At 34.8% G+C, this 26,307-nt stretch overlaps 1 protein-coding gene across 1 annotated transcript in view; it reads right to left on the minus strand.

Annotated features, from left to right (window-relative positions):
* The window catches only part of LOC112978082 (sodium channel protein type 2 subunit alpha-like), an 80,965-nt gene that overhangs the window by 20,083 nt on the left and 34,575 nt on the right, over window positions 1–26,307 (minus strand). The window contains 11 exon segments of the mRNA XM_026091205.1: window positions 1,796–1,913; window positions 8,797–9,249; window positions 11,285–11,641; window positions 12,797–12,970; window positions 15,569–15,807; window positions 16,834–16,966; window positions 18,621–19,001; window positions 19,755–20,036; window positions 20,966–21,172; window positions 22,021–22,162; window positions 23,461–23,524. Coding sequence (XP_025946990.1) covers window positions 1,796–1,913; window positions 8,797–9,249; window positions 11,285–11,641; window positions 12,797–12,970; window positions 15,569–15,807; window positions 16,834–16,966; window positions 18,621–19,001; window positions 19,755–20,036; window positions 20,966–21,172; window positions 22,021–22,162; window positions 23,461–23,524 — 2,550 coding nt within the window.

The raw sequence follows: 26,307 nt of genomic DNA on the forward strand, positions 1-26,307 counted from the left end.
GCTCCAGATTCCTGGTCAAGGTAATAAAGTAAGAACTGTCTTCTTTATCCACTGATAGGACTTTTTTCCTCAAATCTGAAAAACTCTTCTTGAACTGATATAAGAAATTACACAAGTAATAAGTAGAAAAATGTCAAAATAAATGTGAAAATAATGGAAAATAGAGTTGTACGAAATTTAAAAAAGTACAACATATTCCAGCTACAGTTTCAATGCCAATATTTAATCTGGATACAGATAGATTATTTTGTAATAATACACACTTACTGTAATTTATATTTTCATTGATACAAGATAATTTCAAGAAAACATAATAATTTCCCAAATGAATATGGCAATAAAATAACAGTGTACTCTAATTGTAACAGAGAGAAGCTTTTCCATGTGGTACAGATTCGTGGTAACCATCCACAGAATTCAGCCCCACCTTGGAGAGCTCTCTACCTCACTATGAGGCCTCAAGGATTTACCTGCATGGCTTTCAGTCTCTAGGAGAGCCCAAGAACCTCAGCATTCACCTGACTAATGGCAGTCTCCTTATTTCTTTAAAAATGATTAATCATATGGAAACATAACAAAGTTTAAATGATTGTAATGGGTCCCAAAGGCAACATTCTAGTTTTCTGGTGAGTGTCACTGAGTTCATGCCTTACATGCAAGTTATGCTGTGTTTCATCAGCTCAGATAAAACTACTACCACTGTGATGAAGAGCATGATTTACCTCATCTTCAGTTACTCAAAATGCCTGGATAACTGAAAAATCAACCCTATGCCCAGGAATAAAAGACATCTCACATTATAAGGATAAGGAAGAATTCTAATATAATGTGAAATTACTCAAAAGTGCAAAATTTTGATCAAGAGCTTGAAAATGACGCCATATTCCCAAACAATTTTTATTTTTAAAAATGAGTCAAATAAGAATTTTTCTGAGGACAAGAGCCCTACCTTTAAAGGCATTTTCATATCACTAAAAAGAAAAAAGCATGGCTGATAAATATATGACAGGGGTGGGAGAGTTAACCTTGGAACATTTCTGTTTTGAGTGATTTTCTGTTAATCATGACTTAAAAGGAAGATAAAATCTGTGATAATATAAAAATGGAAAATATTCCTATATTGTAATTCCCCAAAAGAATATAGGTATGGAAAACTAAAATTAATGAAATCTTCTAAACATAGGTAAGTATGCTGCTGGACTTCTAGCATAAAGATGTAGGAACTCCTTTATCCTATTTCATTGTATTTGTGGCATCCCACATTATATTTATGCACCTCCCTCCCTCCCCCAATATTTTTGGTGGAACTTCAAGATAATCTGTCTGTTGTTTGATTCAACCTTCCCGAGATCCGAGCCGCCCCCTGGATTGCTTTCTAATGCCACAAAGGGACGATGGGTAATCATGATTCTGTTGTAAGCTTCTCAGCTGGGTGGTTCCATTTAAGTGGAATGAATCTGGTCTAGGATTAGATCTTGCAGATTTCACTACTGAGAACATGTCATTTAAATCAACAGGATTACTGATTGCTGAGAAAAAGCTTATGGAATAGTATCTAATGTTTACTTAAAATATTATAAATTAACATGTACACACATATTTTAATTTGTATCACACAAATGACTCCATGGACTTCAGTACATCTACAATGGGCAAAATTAATCATATCGTAAGAACTGACAGTCTAGGACCTGGGACTTGTAGCTTCCCTGAGGCTTAGCTTAATTTAAACACTGCCAATGCTTGTTGCAGACAACTCAAATGTAATTGCTAATCCCAAATTTTCTTTCCATACCTTCTGTAAAACACGCCTGTGGCTCTAATGCTTGTTCTGGTTCAGTCTCTGCTTTTTCTTCTCCAAAGAGAGCTAAATTAACTGTACTTCCTTCAGATGAGCTAGAAAAATTTAGCTTCTGAAAATAAAATTCCATAATAATAGTTTTACTTTATTGATACTTATATGTTTAGAAATGGAATTAACATTAAGCATGCAACACTGTGTGCAAATAACAACCAAGAACAATATTTGTGGCCAAGAATACACACAAACATCCACATATAGCAGTCAATGCTGTTGAAATGTGCATAAATCTTTCACTTCCCATCTAGAGATTGGAAGGTGTATCATGTAATCTCTTTCACAGAATTTCAGAATTTCTGGAGTAACTATAGCACAGTGTTATCATTCATTAAAACTATTATCAAGTGGATTTTCTAAAATATTCCATTTATTTTGCATTCTGATACTATGTACTTAATAAATATTTCTCTTACTACAATCTAAACCAGTACCCATTATAATGCATGCTCTAAGATGATGCAAGTTACAAGCAGCTTTCATTATAACTGTCTCCTCAACCTTAAGACAGTAAATCCTGACAGACAAAAGTACTTTGAATTGTTAACTATAAGGATAAACTGTCCCAGAATCATGTAGCAGACTTTCAAGGATTGGTTTTAATTAAGTGCCAGTTTTTTATAACATAAAAACAAGAGGAAAAGAATTATCAGTTCTTTTACATTGCCATCTTAAATATCAGAATGATCTGAGTTAACTACTTCTAGCATATATGACAATTTTTACAATAAAATTGAGTACTTAGGGTTCGGGTTTTTTTTTTTTTTCTTTAGTTATGCTGTAAGTGATGTCAAAGTATTAGGCAATATTCCTCAAAGAAAAAAAAAAAAWATTTAGGTATGTGATCTAGGTAGGGATTGCTTACCAGTAGATTGAAAAGTGCTAAAAGAAAATCTGTAAGTATTAGGAAAACTCAGATGTGAGAAGTTATTAGGACGTTTCGCTCAATACCTTTATAAAACAAATTAAATTGGGAAAATACATCCATTTTTTTCCCCCAACATAACGGTCACACAGTAGAAAGCTGCATGGTTAGATTAGGCATAAAAGTAGTCAGGTTACATATTTCAATCCTTAATTTTAAACCTGTCTTAACTCATAATTATCATTACCATATGAATACCTTTTATGCTTTTTCATATATACTGAAAAGTTTCAAAAAGGAAAAAGTATGATAAATACATTTCAACTGGCATTAATTTGCATTCTTTTTTGCCAATGCACAGATGTGTTAACATTGTGCATTCTGAAACTACTCATTACTCTGGTACGCATACCTGTACGTTCAACAGACAGCAAAAAAGGATTTTTAAAAAAATAATTAAAATGACATAAATTACATAAGTAATAAAACAAATACTAATACATGAATAAGCCTGAATTTGTTTTTTTATCTTGCAATCTGCGTATGTCTTGCAAAAATCATGTTCTGGAAATTTTAAAGGAAGACTGTGGTGTATTGTACAATTAATCAGAGTATGAGTACCAAACTAAGACAAAGTAGTTTTGATCACAGCATTCTCTGACGTTTTACAATGTTATCACCAATAAGTATATAACATCAGTAATGGATTCACTGACACACAAATAAATGTGTGCAGGGAATGATGTAAGCACACCTTGTAAAACAGCCTCAGTTTTGTAGAATTAATATCACTTTCATGAATTTAGCAAGACTTTCATGATTAAGAGATACTTAAGACATAATAGCAGACAAGTTGGAGGCACCATCCAATCAAGCTGTATTAACAATTTGGTTGCGAAATGTGAAGGGACAAAATCATTTTAGGTATTAAATAAAAAAAGTTATGTTTTGCTATGTTTGCAAAAGAAGGTAGAAATAATTTAATAAGAGAAGGTGTTCTACATTAACTTTTATTAAAAACTGATTAAATAGTATTTCCTACTTTATTGCTACTGTGGAAACTGAGTACCTGGAACAGAATCCYCACGTTATTCATATTTATGTAAATACCTCTTCTCATTTTTAGTAAATAATTTTTAAAATATCAATATTCACAGCAAGCATCTTTTCCTATGACTAATTCTACTGAACCTGAAGATACCACTATATAACTACACCACTTTATTAATATGCTGCTTTCATCATTCCATGACAGTCTGCATATATAAATACATACATATATATATATACACACACACACACACACATATATATATATAKAGAGAGAGAGAGCGAGCACGCGTGCGCAAGCAAAATGCTGTGGCAGTGATGGGTAAACTGAATTTATGAACTAGATTATAAAACAAATTAGTAAAAATTAGTAATTTTAAAAACACTTTCTTCTTTTGTAAAGGAGTAAAGAAATTTTGTGTTATATTACTAATGGAAATTAATAGCAACATGAAGTGGCCTGGGTCCTTTGAACTGTAAGCTAATTAGTATACATTTTGAACAGATGATATGAATTCAACTGAAAAAATGCAGATTTTTTAAGAATGAGCAATATTAAAAGATGAACAATCACAAACGGAAAAGAAACTGGAAAGAAGCAGTGTGCTTAGGACATCAAGGTAAATATCTCATTTAATACTTGGTAGAAGAATCAGATATTACAGAGTTTAGTTAAAAGGGGTAGTCTTCTTGACTCTAGAAAGAAGATCAGAGGCTCTTATATTGTTTTGATATCAAGAAGAGATGGCCTCATTCCCTCTTTCTTCTGGGCTTGGCTTGAAGAGTGGCAGTTTTAATTAAACATCAGTAGGTTTTTTTATGTGGAGTGCTTCTTTTTTTCACACCAAAACCTCCTACTAAAATTAAAGTAATAAACAAATAAAAACATCTACCAGAGCACTATGTATGGAAAAGTTTCCTGCTCTGTTTTAAATAAAAATTCAGTTAGTTTCTTTCCTATATACAAAGTTTGCAGGGATCTAACTGATTTTGTGAACCATTCCAGTAACAACAGTTTTAGGAAAAATAGAAATGTTCATCCTTCACCTCCCAGGGTGCTTAATTAACACTTAGTATAATACAGTACAAAAGAATGTATGAAGAATATATTGCAGGACTGCACAAAAAAATCCACATGAACAAAATTTATATTTGAAAAAGGAAGCCTCGATACCTAAATGGCAAGCAGCAAACTGCCCATCTATTTAGAAGAGATGATTGGGAATAGGGAGCACATAATTTGGAAGAATTAAGGTTTGTTTTTTGGTTCTAGAGATCAAGAGTTTAGAGGTTTTGGAGGACACTAGTTGCTATTTTGTCTTTTTAACAATAATTTTCTTAATTTTAGCCTTATCTTTGTTTTTTTAATTTTCTTTCTTGTTCTAGCTTCCTAATTTTATATTGTTTTAAAATACCATCATTAATTTAGACATTTACTTACATCCTGCACAGAATTTTTGCTTGGAATTATGTTTTATGCCTGCCTTCCACATAATCAGCTGGACTAAATTCACAAAGAAACATTTATTGCTGATGAAGAACAAAACTGATACAGATGCTTTCCTAACTTCTGATCTTACAGATACACACTAACTTCATGATTTGAATATAACTAAAATACTATATCCTATTAAAAGCAAAAGGACTATGCATATGTATAAAAAAAGATATGTTTGACTGTTCCCAGGAGTGTATCTTTCATCCGACTTCTCTTATATGAGAAAAATGGAATTTAAATGATAAAAATATTATGAAGAAATATGAAAATTTCTATTAAAATACAAAATATTTTAGCATACAAATAATTATACTTGTAATATTAAGATATTAATAGCCACTGTTCAAACGAACATGATCAGAAAATGTTTGTAATTACATGACAGCTAAAAGCATGGTTCAACAGATGAACAGAAAAATTCAATTAAACCTTTGCGTTTTCATAAAATCATAGGCTGTTAATCCATTTAAACCTGAACAGTCTTGACACTTAATAATTCAGTTAATAATTAAAAAATACAGAGCATGCAGCTTATGCTACAGAAGTAGTACAGAAAATACCAAAGATGTAACAAAGAGAAACATGTTGGGGTTGCCCCCAACCATGCTGTGACGTGAGCCATGGGACTCAGCTTACAGAAGAGCTGTGCATGTTTCCACTACATTACAATGGATGGGGAAAAATATACTGTTGCTGAGTAGCATGCAGGCCAGTCCATTTTAAAAGTGATCATATATGTATGACTTGTTTAGGTAACCTGTGTAAACGTGCTGACATGTTGCTCTGCCTGGTTAAAAAGCACCAGAGCTGCACTCTTGACTGATCCAGCTTGATTTTACTCCTGTGAGAAGTAAGAATTGTACGCAATGAAGTTCAAAACATGGCACCCTCTAGGTTGTTTGAATTCTGGAAACAGCAGAAGTATGGATTCCAACTTATTTAAAAATGCTTTTTCTAGATGTTACACATTTGCAAAACATAACATTCACAGTCATTGATTAGAGGCTTAAGCATATCCAAAGACACACTGAAAGAGATGAAATTAGCAGAATATCTGAAGTTTTATAGATGTATATTGGATTGGGCCTGAACGTAAAAAATGAGAGACAACTACACCCACACTACGTATATTACAGCTTTAAGAGTCCTTTAAATAGTAGTAACTAAACCTTTAAATTAATAGAAATAAATTTATCCTTGCACTTCATTTTCAAGGTTGTCCCTAGTCTTTACTAGATGCTAAATACATTTTCTGAAAGTAACCACAGGGCAAAACAAAACAAACAAAAATATCAATTATACAGGGTCAAAGACAAAAACTTTTGGGCAAGCATTTTTTCTCCATCACCATTAGTGTGGTTTTCTTTTAAACTGTATAACTCAAAAGAAAAATGTTTCAAATAGTACGAAGTGCATTATGGATTGTAACAGATATACAGCAAAGTAAAAAGCAATAAACCTGAGCTATAAACCTGTAATTTTCTAAAGTACTTCAAATCTATCTTGTCTCAATCTTCTGGTACAAATCTCATCTACACTTCTCACCAATGACTTCTCAAAGGATCACCAAATAACGTAGGTATTTAACACCTCCAATATAACCTATTCCCATTTAAAGGCAAAGCCTGCAAGGAAGAGGTGAAACCAAACACTTGTATGCTCTGAGGACCTGTGACTGACAAGACTGTTTGTCCAAAAGCTGTGATCTGTCTACAAAATGAAAGACAATCTCCTTACTGACTGCAAAACTACTGTACATGAAATAGTTTTATGTTTTTAATTAACTTATCTCATATGTTTGTCTTTTAACTACGCAAATCCTTAGCCACTTCTCCACATTGGAGTAGGTTAAAAGAAGCCATAGATAATTGCATCTTAAAAAACAGCTGATGTTTGTGTTTCGTATCAAATATCAGAGGTGAGAAAGCATAGACTCTGTTACCCAATTATTTAATATAAAAGAGTGAAGAACCTGGTATCTTCAATTGCTACATAATTTCCATGTAAGGGTTAAATTTAACATAGTTACCAGAGAAAAAGTAAGTTACCTGGAATCATCAGATATTCATTCCACAAAACCAAGATTTATTCAAACATGCTAACAAGAAGGCCAGTAGCCTTTATTCAGATTAATAATAAAAAAAAGATGTAGCAGCTATTGAGCAGGAATTATAGGTTCCTAAAAAAGGGCACTTAACACTTTAAAACATTTTATGAATACTTATGAATATTATTTGTTTGTTTTTGAAAGGCTTCTTGGTAATCTAAGGTCTTCTCAACTGACAGGTCAAGCTAATACACAAAATCTCCATAAAGCAGACAGAGCAAATCAAGTTTCAGTAAATGAGCTGTTCAAATAGCAAATAAGTACAGCGTTATTGCAGCACTGCATTCTACTAAAGACTCACCTTACTACACCTTCCAAATTTAAATTTAATCTAACTACATTTTGCTACAACAAGCTTATTTCTATGATCTGGAAAGAATATGGGCAGTACCCTATTTCTTCCGGCAAATTAGTAATGCAAATTCATTGCTGGTTCAAAAAGCAAGCAAAACGACCCAAAGCAATCCAGGCTGGAGGAGTGCTGACTGCACCAGCGGTCCTCGGTGCCCTCAGGTGCCAGGAGAGGTTGATCCTGGTGCTCTGCTGGTGCTCCCTGCTCCCCACAGGCTGCACCGCAGCCACAGCCTGCAGATGGAAAAGCCTCTCTCAGGAGCCTACTTAAATCCATGATTTTGCTGCCCTCCTCAGTCTGCTGCTCCTGACAAGTGAATATTTTCCTAAAGCCGACCCAGTTTAAGGTCAGGCAGTTGAATTTGAAGTGACTGGTTCAAAACTCTCAGAAACAAGCAAGAAGTTAATATTTTTCATTCAGTAATTCTATTTTTCTCCTTCATTTTCTTTGGGATATTCACCTTACAATACTGCCATTGTTCCCTTGTTTTTTTCCCATTCTTTTAACTTTAGGAGAACAGAAAAGCTAACTGTTATGGCTCTCATTAGCACCTGTTAGCACCTCATTAGCTTATCCTGTACTAATAATGCTCATTTCTATAGACTTCAGTGGGTTTAAGATTCAGATACAAAGGGCATTAATATTCTTTTTTAATGTGTCCACTGTTTATTTTTAATAGCACTTTACTGTCATCCTTACTTCACAGAAACTTAATGATTATATACTAGAACAATATGCCTTTTCAGGACACAGAGCTTTTATTTCTGTGTATTCTGTACATATATATTAATTCATCTATCCAACTGAAAAATTTGGAAAAGCTAGTTTTGAAAAACTCTTTTATAAATGGCTTAGTATGTCTTTGTATAATGCTGCGTTTCCCAATCTCCTTCACTCCACTTTCACACTTTAGAGTTTATTCACTCACGGCCCTCTCCAACAATCTCAAATCATAAATGCTTTCTATTTCTAAGCAAGAAAAGCCATACTATGAAAGAATACAATTGGTATATGGCAGAAGATCATAACAATTCGTTTGTACAAAATATAAATTTTGAAATCCTACCTCCTTGCTTTCCTCCGGATCCGACTCACTGCTAAACTCTTCTGTATTTAGATGTTCAAAATCAGATTCTCCAACAGCTATTGGCACTGTAACAGTAAGGCTTGCGTTGTTTATGAATGATGCATAATCACTGCCACCTACAACACCAGTGGTTCCATTCTCTTTTTTGTGATAATTCAGATCTTTCTTTATTTCAGCGATGGTACGGTTGGAAATGCAACAGTCTCTCTTATCATTCAACTGATCTGTTGCTTTTCTTTCACTTACAACAGTATGTTTCCCAAAAAAATATTTCTGGACACATTCACCTGCTTTTCTCTTCACACAATCTATTCCCTTCTGAATTCTTGCAAAAGCAATCTGCAAGTTGTTCATTTCGTTATCATCCTCTGTAGGAGAAAGGCTGTCTGAACTAAATGAACTCAGCAGCAAGGCCAGAAAAAGGTTCAGTACCTAAAAACAAAGACAATACAGCTGGATTTTCCCACTTTATTCTTCATTCACACGCTTTTTCTATCACTGATTATTAACAACTTAGGCTTCACGTTGTTCTCTGCTGTATACGATTTTGGAAATTAAACAGTAAATAAAATGTAAACACAATGTAAGCACAACACCTGTCCTATATCCAATGCAGGTTTTTTTGTGGTTTACATTGCTATTGACTATGAAGCCACTTGCATATTCTTCTTCCGTCAATGTCTGTGGAAGGGTATTAAGGTCAGAAGTGAATGTGCCTTGACTACTGACTGACCAGATTCAAAATGTTTACTTCTCTGGCACAGTGGAGCACTCTGCAAAGATTAGTTGTGTCTTTTATTGCAGAAAACAGCTTTCTTAAGAGGCTGGCTCAAACACACACAAATATTTTGCTCTACGCGACTCAAAATGCCCCCCAAATCTTACTCATCTCTCAYCCTCTTCCCCTGGCAATAAGAAACATACAATAGGTTTCAGTTATGTAAGTCCAGTGTCTACCAGCAGCTCAGGTGGTATTAGGAAAAGTCTGTCCAAAGAACTTCTAGAGTGGCAGTTCTTAAATTCTTTATACTGGGCCATTCTTCTAAGCAGCTCTCAAGACAACAGGGTAAAACAATGCAGCGGGRTGACAGAAAGAGAACCGGGTAGCAGAGCACTGAAATACAGCAGTGACTGTCTACTCAGGTAAGAAATTCTGCTAACGTTATGGTACAAAATCAGGATACAATGAATACTGGAAAAAAAAAAAAAATCAGAGATGGACACTTCATTCCACGAAGTTCCCTCTTCTGGTTTAGAAAATTATTTAAGGAGGATGTTTTGTTTGGCAGTTAACTTCATATTTATCTTCATCACAGGATTCAAAATCAAGATATTTTTACAAAATTGTGGAGCATATCTCCAAAAAAGGTATTTCCAGGGATAAAATACAAGAAGGCAGTTGAGAACAGAAGATGGGAATATGCTATTTTGTTTTAATGGGAATGACTGTGAATAACAGCAGTACAGACAAGGCAGTGTTTTAGAAAACTATGTTACTAGTACTAATGCATGACTCATTTAAAGGTAATTCCTATTGCTAGAAATTTTATTCCTAAAAAATAGCACTAGGACAGCTAATTTAAAATCTCTTTTGCTGCTGACAGTTGCCTAAAGGGAAGATAAAAACCATGGGGAAACTCTGTAGGCAGTGAGAAGAGCAGAGCAAAAGGCAGAGCAATGAAGGCTTCTTTATTAACTATTACTCTATTAACTAGCAAATTAATAAATACAATACATATTTAAGAAGACAAACTGGTATATGTGAATGTATAAACTATGGAGTGGATCTGATACTTTCCTCTTCAAGAGGAAAAGAAGTTAAAATATAGTCTGCTTTAAAAATGTCTGTAAAAAGTACTTAACAAGTAGGAGGAAAAAAGGTGAAGGAAATGAAGTATTTTAATCTGCTGCTTTTCCGAAGAGAAGAATCTGCTTCTCCTTCCCAGCAGAAAGGACTCAAAACGGCTTAAACTTCAGAGTCCAAGAATTTTAAAGCAGCCTTTTGACAGGAAAGAGCAGAAAAAGAGAAAAGCTGTCTGTATGTGATTGGAAGTAATGTCTCCACCAATTAGGGAGAAAAAGCCCTTATCTTTTGCTAGCAGGTAACCTCTGTCCTGGGAGCATACTTCTCGTGACTCCTTTTCTACTCTCTCTAGGAGTAGTCTGCAAGAACCTGAACATAAGATGCTTTTCTCCCTGTCTCTCTGTCTCTCTCTTTCCCCCCACCCCATATCCTCTGAATTACAGTCTAGAGCCTTGAGTGAGCCCATCCTCCAATTTGAAGATGCTACTACACAGGATCAAAAACCTAACAAACAGAAAATTGTATTTCTGAACCTATTCATAATGAATTCAAAATCATATAAAACATAGGTAAATAACACATTTAATGCTAAAAACAACTCCATTACTGGTTTCATTACAATTCTTTCTCTAAATGAATTCTCAAATTATTTTGGCTACATACCACTAGGTTTCCAACCACCATGACCATCATGAAGACAGTAAGGCACAGGGGTTGGCCTGCAACCTCCATGCAGTCCCACATTGTCTCTATCCATTCTCCACACAGCACTCGGAATACAATCAAGAAAGAGTGGAAAAAGTCATGCATGTGCCAGCGTGGGAGTATACAGTCATTGGAGATCTTGCAGACACATTCCTTGTAGCTTTTCCCAAACAGCTGCATCCCAACCACGGCAAAAATGAAGACAATGATGGCCAGCACCAGGGTCAAATTCCCCAAAGCCCCCACTGAGTTGCCAATAATCTTAATCAGCATATTTAGAGTTGGCCAAGATTTTGCCAATTTGAAAACTCGCAACTGAAAAACAAAAATACGGAGACATTATTTGTAGTAGTTACAAAAATGATATAGAAATACAGAGAAAGCAACAGATCATGGACTAGTGTCTCTCTGCAACACCAAAAAAACTTCAACAAGTTTCCAAAAACCGTAACTTACTCAGAAACAGGAATTCCATAAAATTCCCCATTTATAAACTTAATAAATTTTGGACCTTTCTCCTATCTTTTACATAGCATATCTGTATTCCGTTCTATATGAAAGGAACAGCCCATCGGTTGAATTCATCTGGCTAGTGAACTCTGACATGGCATATATCTCAACCATTACGTGCAAAAACGCATGGAGAAATAAAAACAAAAACAAAAAACAAAAGGATTCTGCTGAAGGAAAATAAAGGATTCAAAAACACTCAAAGGACAGAGTCTTCCAAAAGAATATTGTTTTCAACAAATATAAAAAGTATCAGGCCCACAGTTTGGAAATAAAAGCCAAACATAAGCTCTAAACCAAATGCTCCCACTTATGCAGGAAAAAAAGTACGACTCACATTCTTCCTTATCCCTAACACAGCAAAAAGAACAAAAGTATAAAATATTTTTATTTTCAGATAAAAGCATAATGGAAAATCAGTCAGTGAAAGAAACCACACTGACAGAATGTCTCAAATAGTCCACTACTCTTTTTAAAAATATTTTTCTATTAAAATAAAGCATCCATTTTTTCCTGAGGAAAAAGAAAATCAATCTTTTTACTAAATAAATTTATAAATCCTACAATTTAAAAGAGCAGTTCTAGTGTTTTGCCAGCTGTCAGATATGAGAGCAGATAAAAAGACATGAATGTTTAATTATTTACATCTTCTCTCAATATGCACTAAATTGCACACTTCACTGTGTTGTTATCCAGCCATGTTAATACAATTACAATAAAATCACAACTCTTTCCCTTTGAAAACAGTTAGCTGCTTCTGAACCATAAAATAGCACACACTATTTAGTGTTAATGACATAAATTATTTTGAAAGTCCTGCTTGCAGAGATATCCCGTGACACTTAAGAAAAGTTATATATATATCATGTAACTAAAGTGTTATTTACATTAGTACATTAGTATGGTTAAAAAACAAACATAGTGCATTAGCAGATATATTATCATCATTAATTTATTTACCAATCTGAATGATCGGAGAACGGATAATCCATCCACATTTGAAAGAAAAAGCTCCACCAAACTAAGGGTGACTATAATACTATCAAAAATATTCCAGCCGACTTGGAAATAATAAAAAGGATCCATGGCAATTATCTTGAGAACCATTTCTGCTGCAAAGATTCCAGTAAAAACCTAAAGGAAGAACATTGTTTATTATTATTTTATAGATGAGTATGAATAAGTTGTACCAGAAGACAAGGAACAACTTAAAAAACGTGTGATAATCTTCCTACAGCAGGATGTCAGTAAGGAAAATTGTCACAAGCTGAACTTCACAGTAAAGATAACATCAAGACAACATCAAAATGAACTGCAGTGTATCTTTATTAACATTTTATTTAAACCTGAGATACATTTAGTGACTAGTAAGAAGTAAACTATTTCTAACAAGCCTCCTATTTGCTCCCTACATCTGCCCTGCAAAATTAAAGGAACGTTCCCCAGCAAGATAATAATAGCTGTTCTTGCCACAAGGGAAGCTACTTTAACAAAGGAGTGTGGAAAATTATGAATTGATCATGAATTGGAGAGTGATTTGGAGTTTTTGCTATTCAGTGAAGTCTTCATGAGAACAGAAACTGTAAGCATGTCTTTTCTTGCTAGCTGCCAAGAAAGACTAATTCTGCTTAGGTTCATGTTTGAAGCAGAACTCCTTTCTGCCTCTGACAGGATCAGACAAAGCAAAAGGCAAAAAAAAAGCCTCTGGAAAGGGAGTAAATTCATTGTATTTACTGTAGATGTATGCCCACAGATATCTATTGAATAGCATAAATTAACTTAACAACTTTTCTGTGTATCCATGATGTGCTCTGAGTAACAAGCGGACCTGCTCCATCACTGAAGTTGTGGAGTTGAAGGAGAAAAGTGCAAGGAAAAAGAGAAGTGTAAAATGTCATCTTGTGCACGAGAGGCATTCTCAACACTGATGGGATTTCATATGGCTAACCACTCAAAGAACAACATTCAAATACTAATTAAAACTGTCACAGAAACACAGTAACATGGATCTAACTTAAAGAGTTACTGAAATATGCAAGTGTATTTTAAGAGAGTAGTGTTTCCAAGTGTAACAGAATTTCTGATGCAAAAGAGAACACTGAAAGATACTCATTATAATTTCTCTGACCAGAAAGATGAACAAACTTGGAAAAAATACAGGAGCATTTGACAGGCTTTTAAAGGTAGTGCTACACAGTTCAAAAAGCAAGAAAGCAACTGATGAAACAGTATGTCAGTATTGTACCAAAGTTTCAGCTGATTGGAGTAAACACAAATTCTTATCGGCATGAAGGAGCACCTATACCTACAGAGCTCAAAATTAGATTAATATTAAGCTATTTTATTGCTTATCAAATCCAAATATGGTGTTTTTTCTGGATATAAGGTATAGACATAATCACAAGACAATCCTCTGCAGCAGCTGTTGGTCCTCCCTGTCTTGCTCCTCAGATACATCCTGAGTCTGTTTGCACAGAAGCACAGAATAGTTGGGTTTGGAAGGGACCTCTGGAGATTGTCTGGTCCAACCCCCCTGCTCAAGCTGGTTCAGGTAGAGCTGGTTGCCCAAGACCATGTCCAGTCGGGTTTTGGGTATCTCCAAGGATGGAGACTCCACAACCTCTCTGAGCAACCTGTTCCAGTGTTTGACCTCCTTCAGAGTGAAGAAGTGCTTTCTTGTGTTCAAGTGGAATTTCCTGTGTTTCAGTTTGTGCCCACTGCCTCGTCCCGTCACTAGGCACCACTGAGAAGAGTCTGGCCCTGTCTTCTTTGCACCCTCCCATCAAATATTCGTAAACATTGACAAGATTCCCCTGAGCTTTCTCTTCTCTAGGCTGAGGAGTCCCAGCTCTCAGATGCTTCTCATATGAGAGATGCCCTTACCCATCTTTAAGGATTTAGCCATAATTTTAAGCAGCAACATGACCAAACATGACCATCTTCCACAAAAAATGATCTCTGACTCCAAACAAAGGCAAAAAGATTGAACTGTGTCTAGACTGGCTAAAAGTATCAGAATACAAGTGTTAACACCATGACATCTCTGGACTTAAAGCTGGATATATTCCCAACATGTAACTAGAATTTCATATACCCTAAGAACTGAATTGTTTTGTTATTTTGCTATACCAGAATCACTAGAATTACCACTTACAATGAGCGTAGGTTAGAAGTGTAGCAGACAACGTTACGAGTATTATTGTCATTATAAAAGAAAAAAAACAAGACTGTGGTTCTTTGGAAACAAAAGCCAACTGTATCAATAGGCACTGTCAGTAAAATTCACAAGTTCTTTGCCTTTCAAATAGTTATGCTCAAAAAACTCAATTGAAGCAACATCCTTCATAGAACTACAAAAAACAGAGCAAAAAATACCAATGCAAAATAACATCCAACACTTCTGGTGTTATCAATGATACTTACGGTAGAAAGAACCAAATTTGGATCCTACTTTTCTTTTAATGCTAAATAAAAACAAATCAGATATCTTTGTGGCTGTGTGTGTCATCTCAAGTCCTGTTAATGAAAATTCTATCTGCAGAAATTTTAATATGGAAATCACATTCCTAAATACATCACACCCCAAATGGTATTTTTAAACTACTTTTAGTACAATTAAACATTTAAAATGTATTTTATGGGATGATAATAAAAAATAATAAAATCAAAATTAATTATATTCCAAATAGAAACTATGTTCATGTATCAAATGATATAGTTTGATGGACTTACCTGGTTTCCTATTTTAAGCACATTACAGAAGCTTTCAGTCATTGGATAATGTTCCATGGCCATAAACAGCGTGTTTAAAACTATGCAAACAGTAATAGCCAGATCAACAAATGGATCCATTACAACGAAACTAACTATATGCTTTACTTTTAACCAAGGCTCCCAACAATTCCAAATCAAGAAAGTGTTGGCAAACTTATACCAGCAGGGTGGACATTTTTTCCTAGATTCTTCAAGTTCTGGACAAAACAGAAATGCAGACTGAATAAGTCGATGATAAATTGAAGACAGATTTTTACTTATTTTTCAGGTTTTAATGTCTATCCCTCAGTCAAAAACAATCCAAACTAACAAAAAGCATTTAAACTACAAAATGAAATTTGTGAGCTGAGCTTAAAAAAAAAGTGTATTCAATTATTTAATCAAAATTTCTACTACAGAGGCTCGATGGGAATGTTTGAATGAATAGCTGAATCATCTATCTAGTCAATAAAACACCACAGTCAGGAAATAGTGATCTATGGACCAATGCTGCATATTTAGGTATTTGAGAAACAACCTTCTTAGGAACCTTCTTAGAACTTTATTATTGTTGCTGCCTGACAAGAGTTGATAAGACTAGAAGGAAAAACTCAAGATTTTATAGCTAACAGTTGAAAAAGTTGTCTACTTATACTATTGTATGATCTTGTTAAAAAAAAAGAAAAAAAAAAAAGCTCCTTAAAGTTATTTTTCTTAGTAAAGCTTCCAGCTCCACAATCCTCTCAAACGTATGATTAATTTGCATGAAAAGATTAATTTCACTGAGAATAGGTTTTTGACAACTTATCAAGTTTTATCAAGAACTGAACTAGTAATAATTTCACTCTTCCAAAATAACCCTACCACTAATTTCCTTCTCTCTGTTAAATAAGGCCTTGCCCCTTACGTTACGTAACATTTTTATAGTACAGCTAATGGAAGCTTATACTAGTATCACAAGGAAAGGCACTTCTTTCAGTAACTGGACAGCTAAACATGAATAGCTAGTATAAAAGCACACACCTTTGTCTGTTTTAATCAGAACATACCTCTTGGTTTAATATGCTTATCAGATTCTTTCATTTCTTTTTTCACTATGCTCATGTACTTTTGTTCTATCATTCAGTCTACGTATTTGCAATAGCTACTTATTTTTTGACTTCTGTATGTGCATCATGAACATAATACCTTCAAGCAAGTCTAAGATTATGTCTTAGACAGACACATCTACAACTGTGACATACCTTCCATTGTATTTGTGATAATGCTGGCTATACTCATGGCTCTTTGCCTTAAATTTGGATCGTCCAGCAAATCCATCGGTATTTGATATGAACTTGAATGCCTCTTTTTTATTTCTATTTCTGTAGTAGTGCTCTATAAAAAAAGGGGGGGGATTAATTAAATTCAACTTTAGAAATACTGCAAAACATAAAGGCACCACAGATGCTTCTCATTTTGAAGGTATTCATAATATATGCAGCTTTGTATTTATGTCATCTATTACATCAGATTTTTTCCATTATAACATAAACCTAGTATTTTTCAAAAAAAACCCAAAACCCTGTTATTGTCATGTTAGACTTCTGAATACTCTCAAGCACCTTTTGAAATATTAAAAAAGTATTTGATAATTAATTCCCATATTATCACTGCATTATAGTTAACTACTATTAACTCTGTATTAGACACAAGGAATTTTGGAAGAGGTAGAATGACATCACCAAGGTAACAAATCAAGACCGTTGTAGCACTGGAATCAGAAAAATTYGTAATTCACATTTCCATGCTTGGTGCCTTCTCTAGCTATACTTCACTTCCAAACTAGTTTAAAACACAAGATACTCGTAAGAAGTAATTTATGATAGGAAATTTTCAGCAATAGTAATTATTCTCCAAATACAATTGTTATAGGTCAGTCTTGATCTCTATACCCACTCAACAGATCTGATTTAAATTTTACAATGAATAGCTATTGACTGTGATTTATTTTTGAATTCAGACTTAAACAAAACAAGCCTGCCTTAACTGACTCCAAAAATGACAACTTATTTTTTAGGACGTTTTTATTAAATGACCTTGAAATTACGGAGCTGTATTATATCATCAAGCACACCTTAATTATAAAGTTTTGAATATAAGAGCATGGGTGTAATTTTTTTCAGGAAATTAAATAAATTATGAAAATGAAAGGATAATAGACTGCAAGGAGATCATAACTCTAAGGAATATGGCTGATGTACTTTCAGATGCTGTGACCTGCATAAGATTTTTTGCTTCAGTAACAGAAGGTTTCTAAGATAAATTGTGCAACAGATTCCTCTGTCCCATTCATAAAAATGGATTGAGGGAAAAAGGGAAGACTGACCAGAGGGAGCAAGAGGTCAATTTGAATGTGCTTTTTTAAATTATTATTACTATATTATACCCTTGGCGGTGAGAAACTCAGACCATCTCTGAGACCCAGAAAAAGCTTTCAGAGCTTCTAGAATGTCAACATGATCTTAAAAGTTGTTTTTGCACATTTGCACAATACCAAATATATGGGAAGGAATGCAAAAGCCAGCAGATTACTGACAGATAATTAGGAAATACAGTTACAGGGAGGCTGAAACGTAAGTAAAAAAATCAGAATAACAGAAATAACTAGCAGAAATAACTAGCAGAAATAACAGAATGCTTAAAAAGCCAATCATCTTATTTTGAGCTCTAAAACAGATTCAGCAATGGAACATTACTCATTTTATTCAGTATGCAAGTGCATGCATATCCCAAATGTATCTAAAATATATGCTTCTTTGTTCTCATTTATTGTCACGCTTCATCCTCTCATTTTGGAGTGCTTTTTCACATACATATACCAAATACTACAGAATTATTATAAGCCCATTTCATTATGTTAAAAGGTACTTCAAGATGCAGAAGCATTCATAACTTCTCAACCATTCTCAAAGCATTCCATTTTGTAAAAACACTGTCTGATACAGTAAGTAATGGTCATGAAGCCTGGAGTAACTTAAAACTTCCTTACATTGTCATCAGTTGTTGGTTTATCTATTACCACCTCTGGCAGAAGCTGTCCAGTAGGTGAAAAGAGACATGGTGGTACATCTGCTAAGGAAACCACCCCATTGCAATCCACAGTGCTATGCATCTTCCCATTCACTGGAAACACTGGCAGCCTTCTTGATGTTCTACTGGTCTGGCTAGTGTTACTACTGCGCCGTTCACTGTGCCTGCGCAGCACAAAGAGAGAACCTCTTCTGCTTCCAGTATCTTCGAATGTGCTATGCTCATCATCAGCAAAATCATTTTCAGATCCTACCTCTCTTCCATGATCTCTAAAACTGAAAAGACTTGTTCTGCTATGACGTCTGGGAGAAAACAGGGAGCCACGAACACTCAGTAAAGACTATAATGGAAACAAAGAAAGTAACTTTAAGACTTTTATTTAAGATTTTTAATATACAAAATGCATGTCTATTTGTAAAAATATCATTTACGTTCCCTAGAATCTTTCTGCTGTATTTTAATTCAGTGCCTCAGGCAGAGTTCAGATATGCACTGGAGATGCCAGTCATCTGAATGGGTAAATTTATAGTACACCTAAAAATAATTATTGAAAAGAACAAAGGGGACATGCAGAGGCCATATTAGTTTCCATGTCTGTATTAAATTGAAAATCAAGACTTCTAGAAATTCTAATGGCCCATGTAGGTCATAAGTTATATCAAAAAGGTATAGAGCATTTAATACCCTTATTCTTCTCATTGATACTTCCTAGTATCAATGAGAATAATATTACCAATATACTTTATACAAATAGTATATACTTTATACAAATAGTATCAATATACTTTATGGTGTATTTCTTCCTTTTATGAATTACAAAGGAATGAAAACTCAAGGATTTCAGAATTTCTATTTCAAAAGAACTATGAAAATGTAATGTTGCCGTGCATCATATTAAGATCCACTAGATCCTAAATGATAACACAAGAAGAGGCAAAATATTTGTTTAGGTATACTCTAGAATGATGCAGCATACATTTAAAATATTGCAAAATTCTTTTTCCTTGGTTGTAATATTTCCAAAGTCACAGTGAAGTTTGCTGGTTATTACAACTACCTCACAAATTCAAAAAATGACTACTATTCATAGTACCTGATGGGGTGACGTCAACTGCTTCCCATATGCAAGTCTGTTCCCTTCCAAAGAAAAACGGAATCCTTTCCTTCTGATACTGCCATCTGATTCAGACTTTGGAAGCTTTCCATCCTTCATGTTATCCTCTTCTCCAGACAGCTCCTTCTGTCTTCTTTTTTTCCTTCTATTTCTCCTTTCTTTAGCACTTTTTGAGCTAAGTTTGGATGCTTCTGAATAACTATCTGAAGGTCCACCATCACTGCTAAATTTACTCATCTCTGCTGCAGCCGCTGCAATAGCCTGTCATAGCAATTTCTTAATGTAATATCAAGCATATTTAACTACCAGATGCTTCACAATCACACCATTTCAGCTGTATTAAGAAAGCAATAGTCCTTGTTTCTGAAATTCATATCAAGTAACTTTTATATATGTAGCAAAAGCCTAGATGGGTTTATGCAAAACTTCAAATCAAATTGTTATGTGCTACGAATACAAAGAAAGAAACAACAGGGCATTTGTGAAAGTTACCATTCTAATAGAGTTCTACTTTGTGTCTCTATCATGGAGTAAATGTGTTGTGTAAAACATGTTCTCTCTCAAAGTTCATCAAAAAGAATTGGAAATTATTAAATCTATTAATTAGTTGGAATGAATACAACAGAAAATGAAAGAACTAAATGCCATTATACCTCAGGTTTTGTTAATTCAGTTTTGTAAACTAATATTAACTGTTACTGTATTCAAGCTTCCTTAAGTTGCTCTTACTGATAACTACTTCCAGTCCCTGATTCACTGGAAATAACATAAGTATCATAAAGCAGTTAGAAATTTATGGACAAAAATATTTTAAACTCTAATCAAGGTCTGAAGTAAACATCAATATTTAAAAATGCATTTATAACATAGAATTGCAATTATTTCTAAGCCAGGAATTTTGTAAATTCAGCATGATAAGTTACTAGATACTACACCTAATTAAGAAATGTTTATTTTAAAACTATTCCTCTGATTTGGGGGTAATTTTTATTCTCAGTTCTGAAATTCATTAACACTTTAGACATTAATATTTTTCAAAAGAAAAAAGAGCCATTCTTTTACATATCTCACAAGTGCTCTACACTGATTGCTTTCTCTGTCTTTTTATTGCTAATACATGTATTAGCAATACATGAACAAATAACATACAAAGAAATAYACTAAAGCTTGAACTCTCATTAAAAAGATACCTGAGCTTCCTCATGTTGCCTTTTCAGCTGTTCAAGCATCTGCTGCCAGTCTGCCTCCCTCTGTTCTGCTTCAACCATAGTTGCTTGATTTTGTTCTTCATAGGCCATGGCAACCACAGCTAAGATCAAGTTAATCAGATAGAAGGAACCCAGAAAAATCACCAGAACAAAAAATACCATGTATGTTTTGCCAACAGCTCGTAATGTCTAGAGGAGAAGAAGAGAAATGATCCAGCCGATGAAGACAAACAGCAATTCTGAAATTGATAAGCATTTACTGAATTTGAAAAGTGCAAAACTGTATTACGTAGGAGTTGTTCTTCCTTCTGTAATAAGATCATACATGCTTTCTAAATTACAATGTAATCAAAATAAAGGAAACATGCATTTATGTGAGAAAATGCATTCTTGAGAAACTGGCTGCTTTGAGAGGAACCTATTTTAATACCCAATAATCTTGAGAAGGAAGTAGAGTTAAGAGTTTCAATGTAAAACACACTTATTTCATGGTTCAGATTCTTCAGTACTGAAAACTGCATTAGCATGCCTTCCTCTTGGATTAACCAGAAGAATTAAAGATGGTACAATCAATAATAATAATACAAAACTGAATGCTTACTATTATTACAGATTTTCGCATACCTTATAATGAAAGGCTATGGCAAGAAAAGTCTATATACCAAGACGTATTCTTAGCTACCCAAAATGGGATTCAAGGTACAAAAGTCAAGACTCAGATTTTGCTGTCACAGGATCTTTATACAACTCAGTACTAAAGTTTTTGAAGATCTTGTTATGAAGCACTAAATGAAACACATGCTGAAGACTGAAAGAAAGGTTCAGAAAAACTTGCATAGTTCTACAGAAATCATGTGAGATTCTGTAATAACTGCCCAAGTTTCTGCTCAATTTTGCAACTGAACTTGCTTTCTTTGAGAAATATGGCTCGTCTGAAATTGTTAACAATATCAACGGTAGGTAATATAAAGGCCCTTTCCACATTTATTTTGATTTTAGGCCAGTAAGACACCAAAGAATTTTTGCTGCATACTCACCAGCTGATAAAGATTTTCCCAGTAGTCCTGTGTCATGAGTCGAAACAATGACAAGAAAGCCCAACTGAATGTGTCAAAGCTAGTATACCCATAGTTGGGGTTTCTTCCAGCTTTCACACAGATAAATTCTTCTGGGCATTTACTAGAAAAAAAATGTAAAGCAATGCAAATAAAAAACAGGTAACACTGAAATTGTTTTTAAATTATTATATCTTGAGTTTCTAATAGAAACTCATTAGATCTAATTTGTGAAGGGGGCTGCCATTTGTGKCTTAAAATATTTTAAAAATGAGTGAGGAAATGAACAAATTAAAAAGCAAAAAAGACCAAACAAAAAAGAAAAAATTTCCTCCAACCTTCTTTCACCTTTATCTACACAATAAAACTTATTCTCAACAGTTTGAATTATTTCTACATATACCTCTTCAATGGGAATAATATATTCACTCAGCACAGAGGTTCCATAAGATGAACACTTCCATGTTAAAAAAAAAAAAATCAATACAGATATTTTAGTATGTGTCCTACTGCAATTTTACACTAAATTTCATCTGCCAGCAGGGTTGGCATATCAGCTTTCTTGGCAGTGTGTGAATTAGTCAAGTTGAATTAACAGATTCTACTACTTCCAAAACAAGAAGTAACTGTCATAGTGATAATTTTATCTCTTAAAACTGTACGTATCAGTTTTGATAGTAGGTGATCCAATATTGTTTCAACTGTAGGCAGGCTGTCTCTGTTGTGATTCCATTCCTGAGGGCTAGAAGAGGTTCAGTCCTTCAAAACCTCCACAGAAAGCCACCATAAAGGTTGCTGTGTGTGTGTGTTGCGTGTGYGTTGTGTGAATATTTATGCACACATAGACTCAGCACACATACATAAAAGTATCTGATACATACTTATATCTATACCTGACATGTTTACAAAAAAGATTAAGTGTATCTGTTTTGAAAACATAAGCATCCCAGAACAATGGATAAACTGGTTTATCGTTAGAATCTAGAAACCTGTGMTCCTGTTGCAACAAATTTTGTTACAGAGACCAAGACAGTGCCATGCATGCAGTTCATAAAGAGAAGAATCCTGAAGATGTTTTCCCAAAAGTTTGTCATAAATCCCAGTGCAAACTAAACAGCTGATTTGCCTACTTTAGAGACGAGAAATAGGATGAAATCTTTGATATAAAGTATGTTCTTAAGTCATTCACAATGCAAGATCTATCAGTTGAAATGGAATTTTCTAGTTACACAAGAATTTTTAAAGGAAATTCACATCAAAGTATTTCTYATTAGTATTTTTACTAGTTCAAGTGTTAACTTACGATGAAGGGCTATGGACTGCTGACAGCAAAGTTAGGTAAATTCGCTTTTTAACATTACAGTGATAATTTCTATATTCTGTTTAGACAAATGGTAATGTGTAATTTTCAGTATATCTTACCCTGCATCTGAGCTATTGCCACAAAGCAGGAAATCCTTTTGTCCTTCTAGACGATAAAAATGACCTAAAGAAAACAGCAGTGGTAAATTATAATAATTAAAATAAAGGAGTATGACATCAAATTACAGTAATATATGACAAATGTCAGAAGCTGCAATACTAATTTATTACAGAAAAAAAATATTCCTTCAAATACTGACCTGTGATATTCTGACTTAATTTGATTTCTTCCCACTCTCTTTCCAGAGCCCTAGGATATGCTTCATTTGAATCTGTTTATACTGATTTGTATGTCAAAATAAGACTACTACCATACTGCGTTTGATGACATGTATTCTGATAGACCACATCACAGGCCCTATTGCAGTAAAAATACCAAAATGACTTCCACATCACCACCACCAGGAGATGTAATTTTCCTTCAAGAAATAGTTAAGAGAATGACATGCTTACTTTACTTATGCACTACTTTTGTAAAAGAGACTTCATTTCTAAGCTTCACTTTTTCCCACATCCACTGTATCTTTCCACATCCCCTTAGAGGCTTGTCCTACTTATGGTACACCTGCCCCCCAAGAGGGACCTGCAAACAAACTATAAGCTTCTTCAAGGAAATCTTTTTCTTTCTTTCACCAGCATTCTTCTGACAGTTTTTTTGTAGTAGATGGAACCACTTACAGAACAAAGGAAAATACATACACATTTCTCCCTCCTGTACAGACAGGAAGACATGACTATAAATGGCAGGAAACCCTTTGGGGGGGGGGGAGGGTTAAGATTAACATATTTTCAAGTTATCATGGTTTGAATGTTCACATTCTCCCATTTGCATTTTCCCAGGAATAGATTCAAAACCTGGGGTGGGTATCCATACTGATAAGTAAAGTTGTACAATTCATGAATGATAAAATATAAACATAATGTAAAAACGAAATCCGAAAAATACTGCTGAGGCTTAATGAAATTAGAACAACATGAACACCATAGTCTCTTTCTGATTCATAGCAAACACTGAATATCCTTCAAAAATCAGTTGACAGAACATATATACAAAGCTTAAAACTCATTCTCTTATTCAACCAGTAGATCATTATCAGGCAATTAAAGCCAATCTATTAAAAACAACTATTTACAATAGCTACCTAACAGTTATAAAACAGGAGCTATATTAACCAGCACACCCTGTGAGTGAAAATATGAAGATACCATTTAAAAGGAAGATAGATGTTTCAATGCCAATGTTATGTACTTGCAAGTAGAAAGAGAAAAATGGTTAATGGCTGCTGCACAGTAAACACTTTACAGGATTTTTTTAATTACAAGTTGGCAGTCTTCAGAAATAAGTGGGTAAATTTTGTTACTAATGAATAAGAGCTATGCGGTCCTTAAAAATAAATAAAAAAAAGAATACAGATAGAAAGATGACACCAAATTTGGGGAGAAGTTGATATGCTTGAGGGCAGGCTACCATTCAGAGGGACCTAGGCAAGATGAAGGAATGGGCCAACAGGAGCCTTAGGAAATTCAGCAGGGACAAATGCGAAGGCATGCACCTGGGAAGAGCGAGCCCTTTGCAAGAATATATATGGGCTGGCAGCTGACTGGCTGGGGAGCAGCTCTGCAGAAGAGGTGCTGGGGGTCTTGGCTGGCAGACAGACAGCGAGCTGAAGGTGAGCCAGCAGTGTGTCCTGGCAGCCAAGAAGGGCAAGAGCCTCCCACGCTGCATTAGCAGGAGCACAGCCAGCAGGGTGAGGGAAGTGATTTTGCCTTTCTACACTGCACTTGTTAGACCCTATCTGGAATATTGTGCCCAGGTTTGCGCCCCCCCCCCCCAAGAGAGACATTGATAAGCTGGAGCGAGTTCAGCAGAGGGTCACCAAGATGAAGAGGGGCCTGGAGCACTCGCCCTGGGAGGAGAGGCTGAGGGACCTGGGCTTGTTTAGCCTGGAGAAGGGAAGGCTTCAGAGACACCTAACAGCAGCCTTCCAATACCTATGAGGTGGTTATCAAGGAGACAGAGCCAGGTTCATCACACTGATGTGAGGCAGGAGAATGACAGACAATGGGCATAAGTTGAAACAAGAGAGGTTCACATTGGATATAAGGAGAAACTTTTTTCCCATGAGGACATCCAGGCCTTGGAACAGGTTGCCCAGAGAGGTTGTGCAGTCTCTGTCCTTGGAAGTTTTCAAGATTAGACTGGCTAAAGCCATGAGCAGCCTGGTCTGATTTCCTAGATGACCTTGCTTTAAGGAGGAGGTTGAGGTAGAGACTTCTTGAGGTTCTTTCCAACCTGAATTTTCCATGATCCTAAACAGACAGATCTGAAAGAACTCTCCTTCCCACTAAATTTTCTGTCATCCTCAATTAACATATTTTATGTACCTTTCAAATTGACAAGTATTGGTTTTCACAGGATAAAACATTTTTGTAGTCTTTAAGTGGTCAAAAACAGCTCACAGAGTGAAGAATGTATGAAGATGTGAGGATTCTAAAACTGGTCACTTGAAGCAAATTCAGTGATGCCAGAATCCTACCATTCAGGAACAGTATTTATACAGTGTTCGAAAAAAGATACTCCTATCTCTTTTGTAGCATCTTTTAGACTCAGCCACAACTCTCAATGTTCAGATACTCATCTAAAATGCCAGGAAATGATACTTTGACATGTGGATCCAAGATCTGTGCATATCTTCTCACAAGTGAATCTGGCCATGCCTTTTTTTAATAACTGAAAAGGTACAGGTGCTAGAAAAGCCGCTAGAGGGTATCATGATCAGACACAGATGACCAGCATATGATACACTAACAGAAATTTTAGAAGGACTTGCAGCTGAGCCTGGTGAA

Source organism: Apteryx rowi, unplaced genomic scaffold (assembly GCF_003343035.1).
Source record: "Apteryx rowi isolate R43461 unplaced genomic scaffold, aptRow1 scaffold_121, whole genome shotgun sequence".
Taxonomy (NCBI): domain Eukaryota; kingdom Metazoa; phylum Chordata; class Aves; order Apterygiformes; family Apterygidae; genus Apteryx; species Apteryx rowi.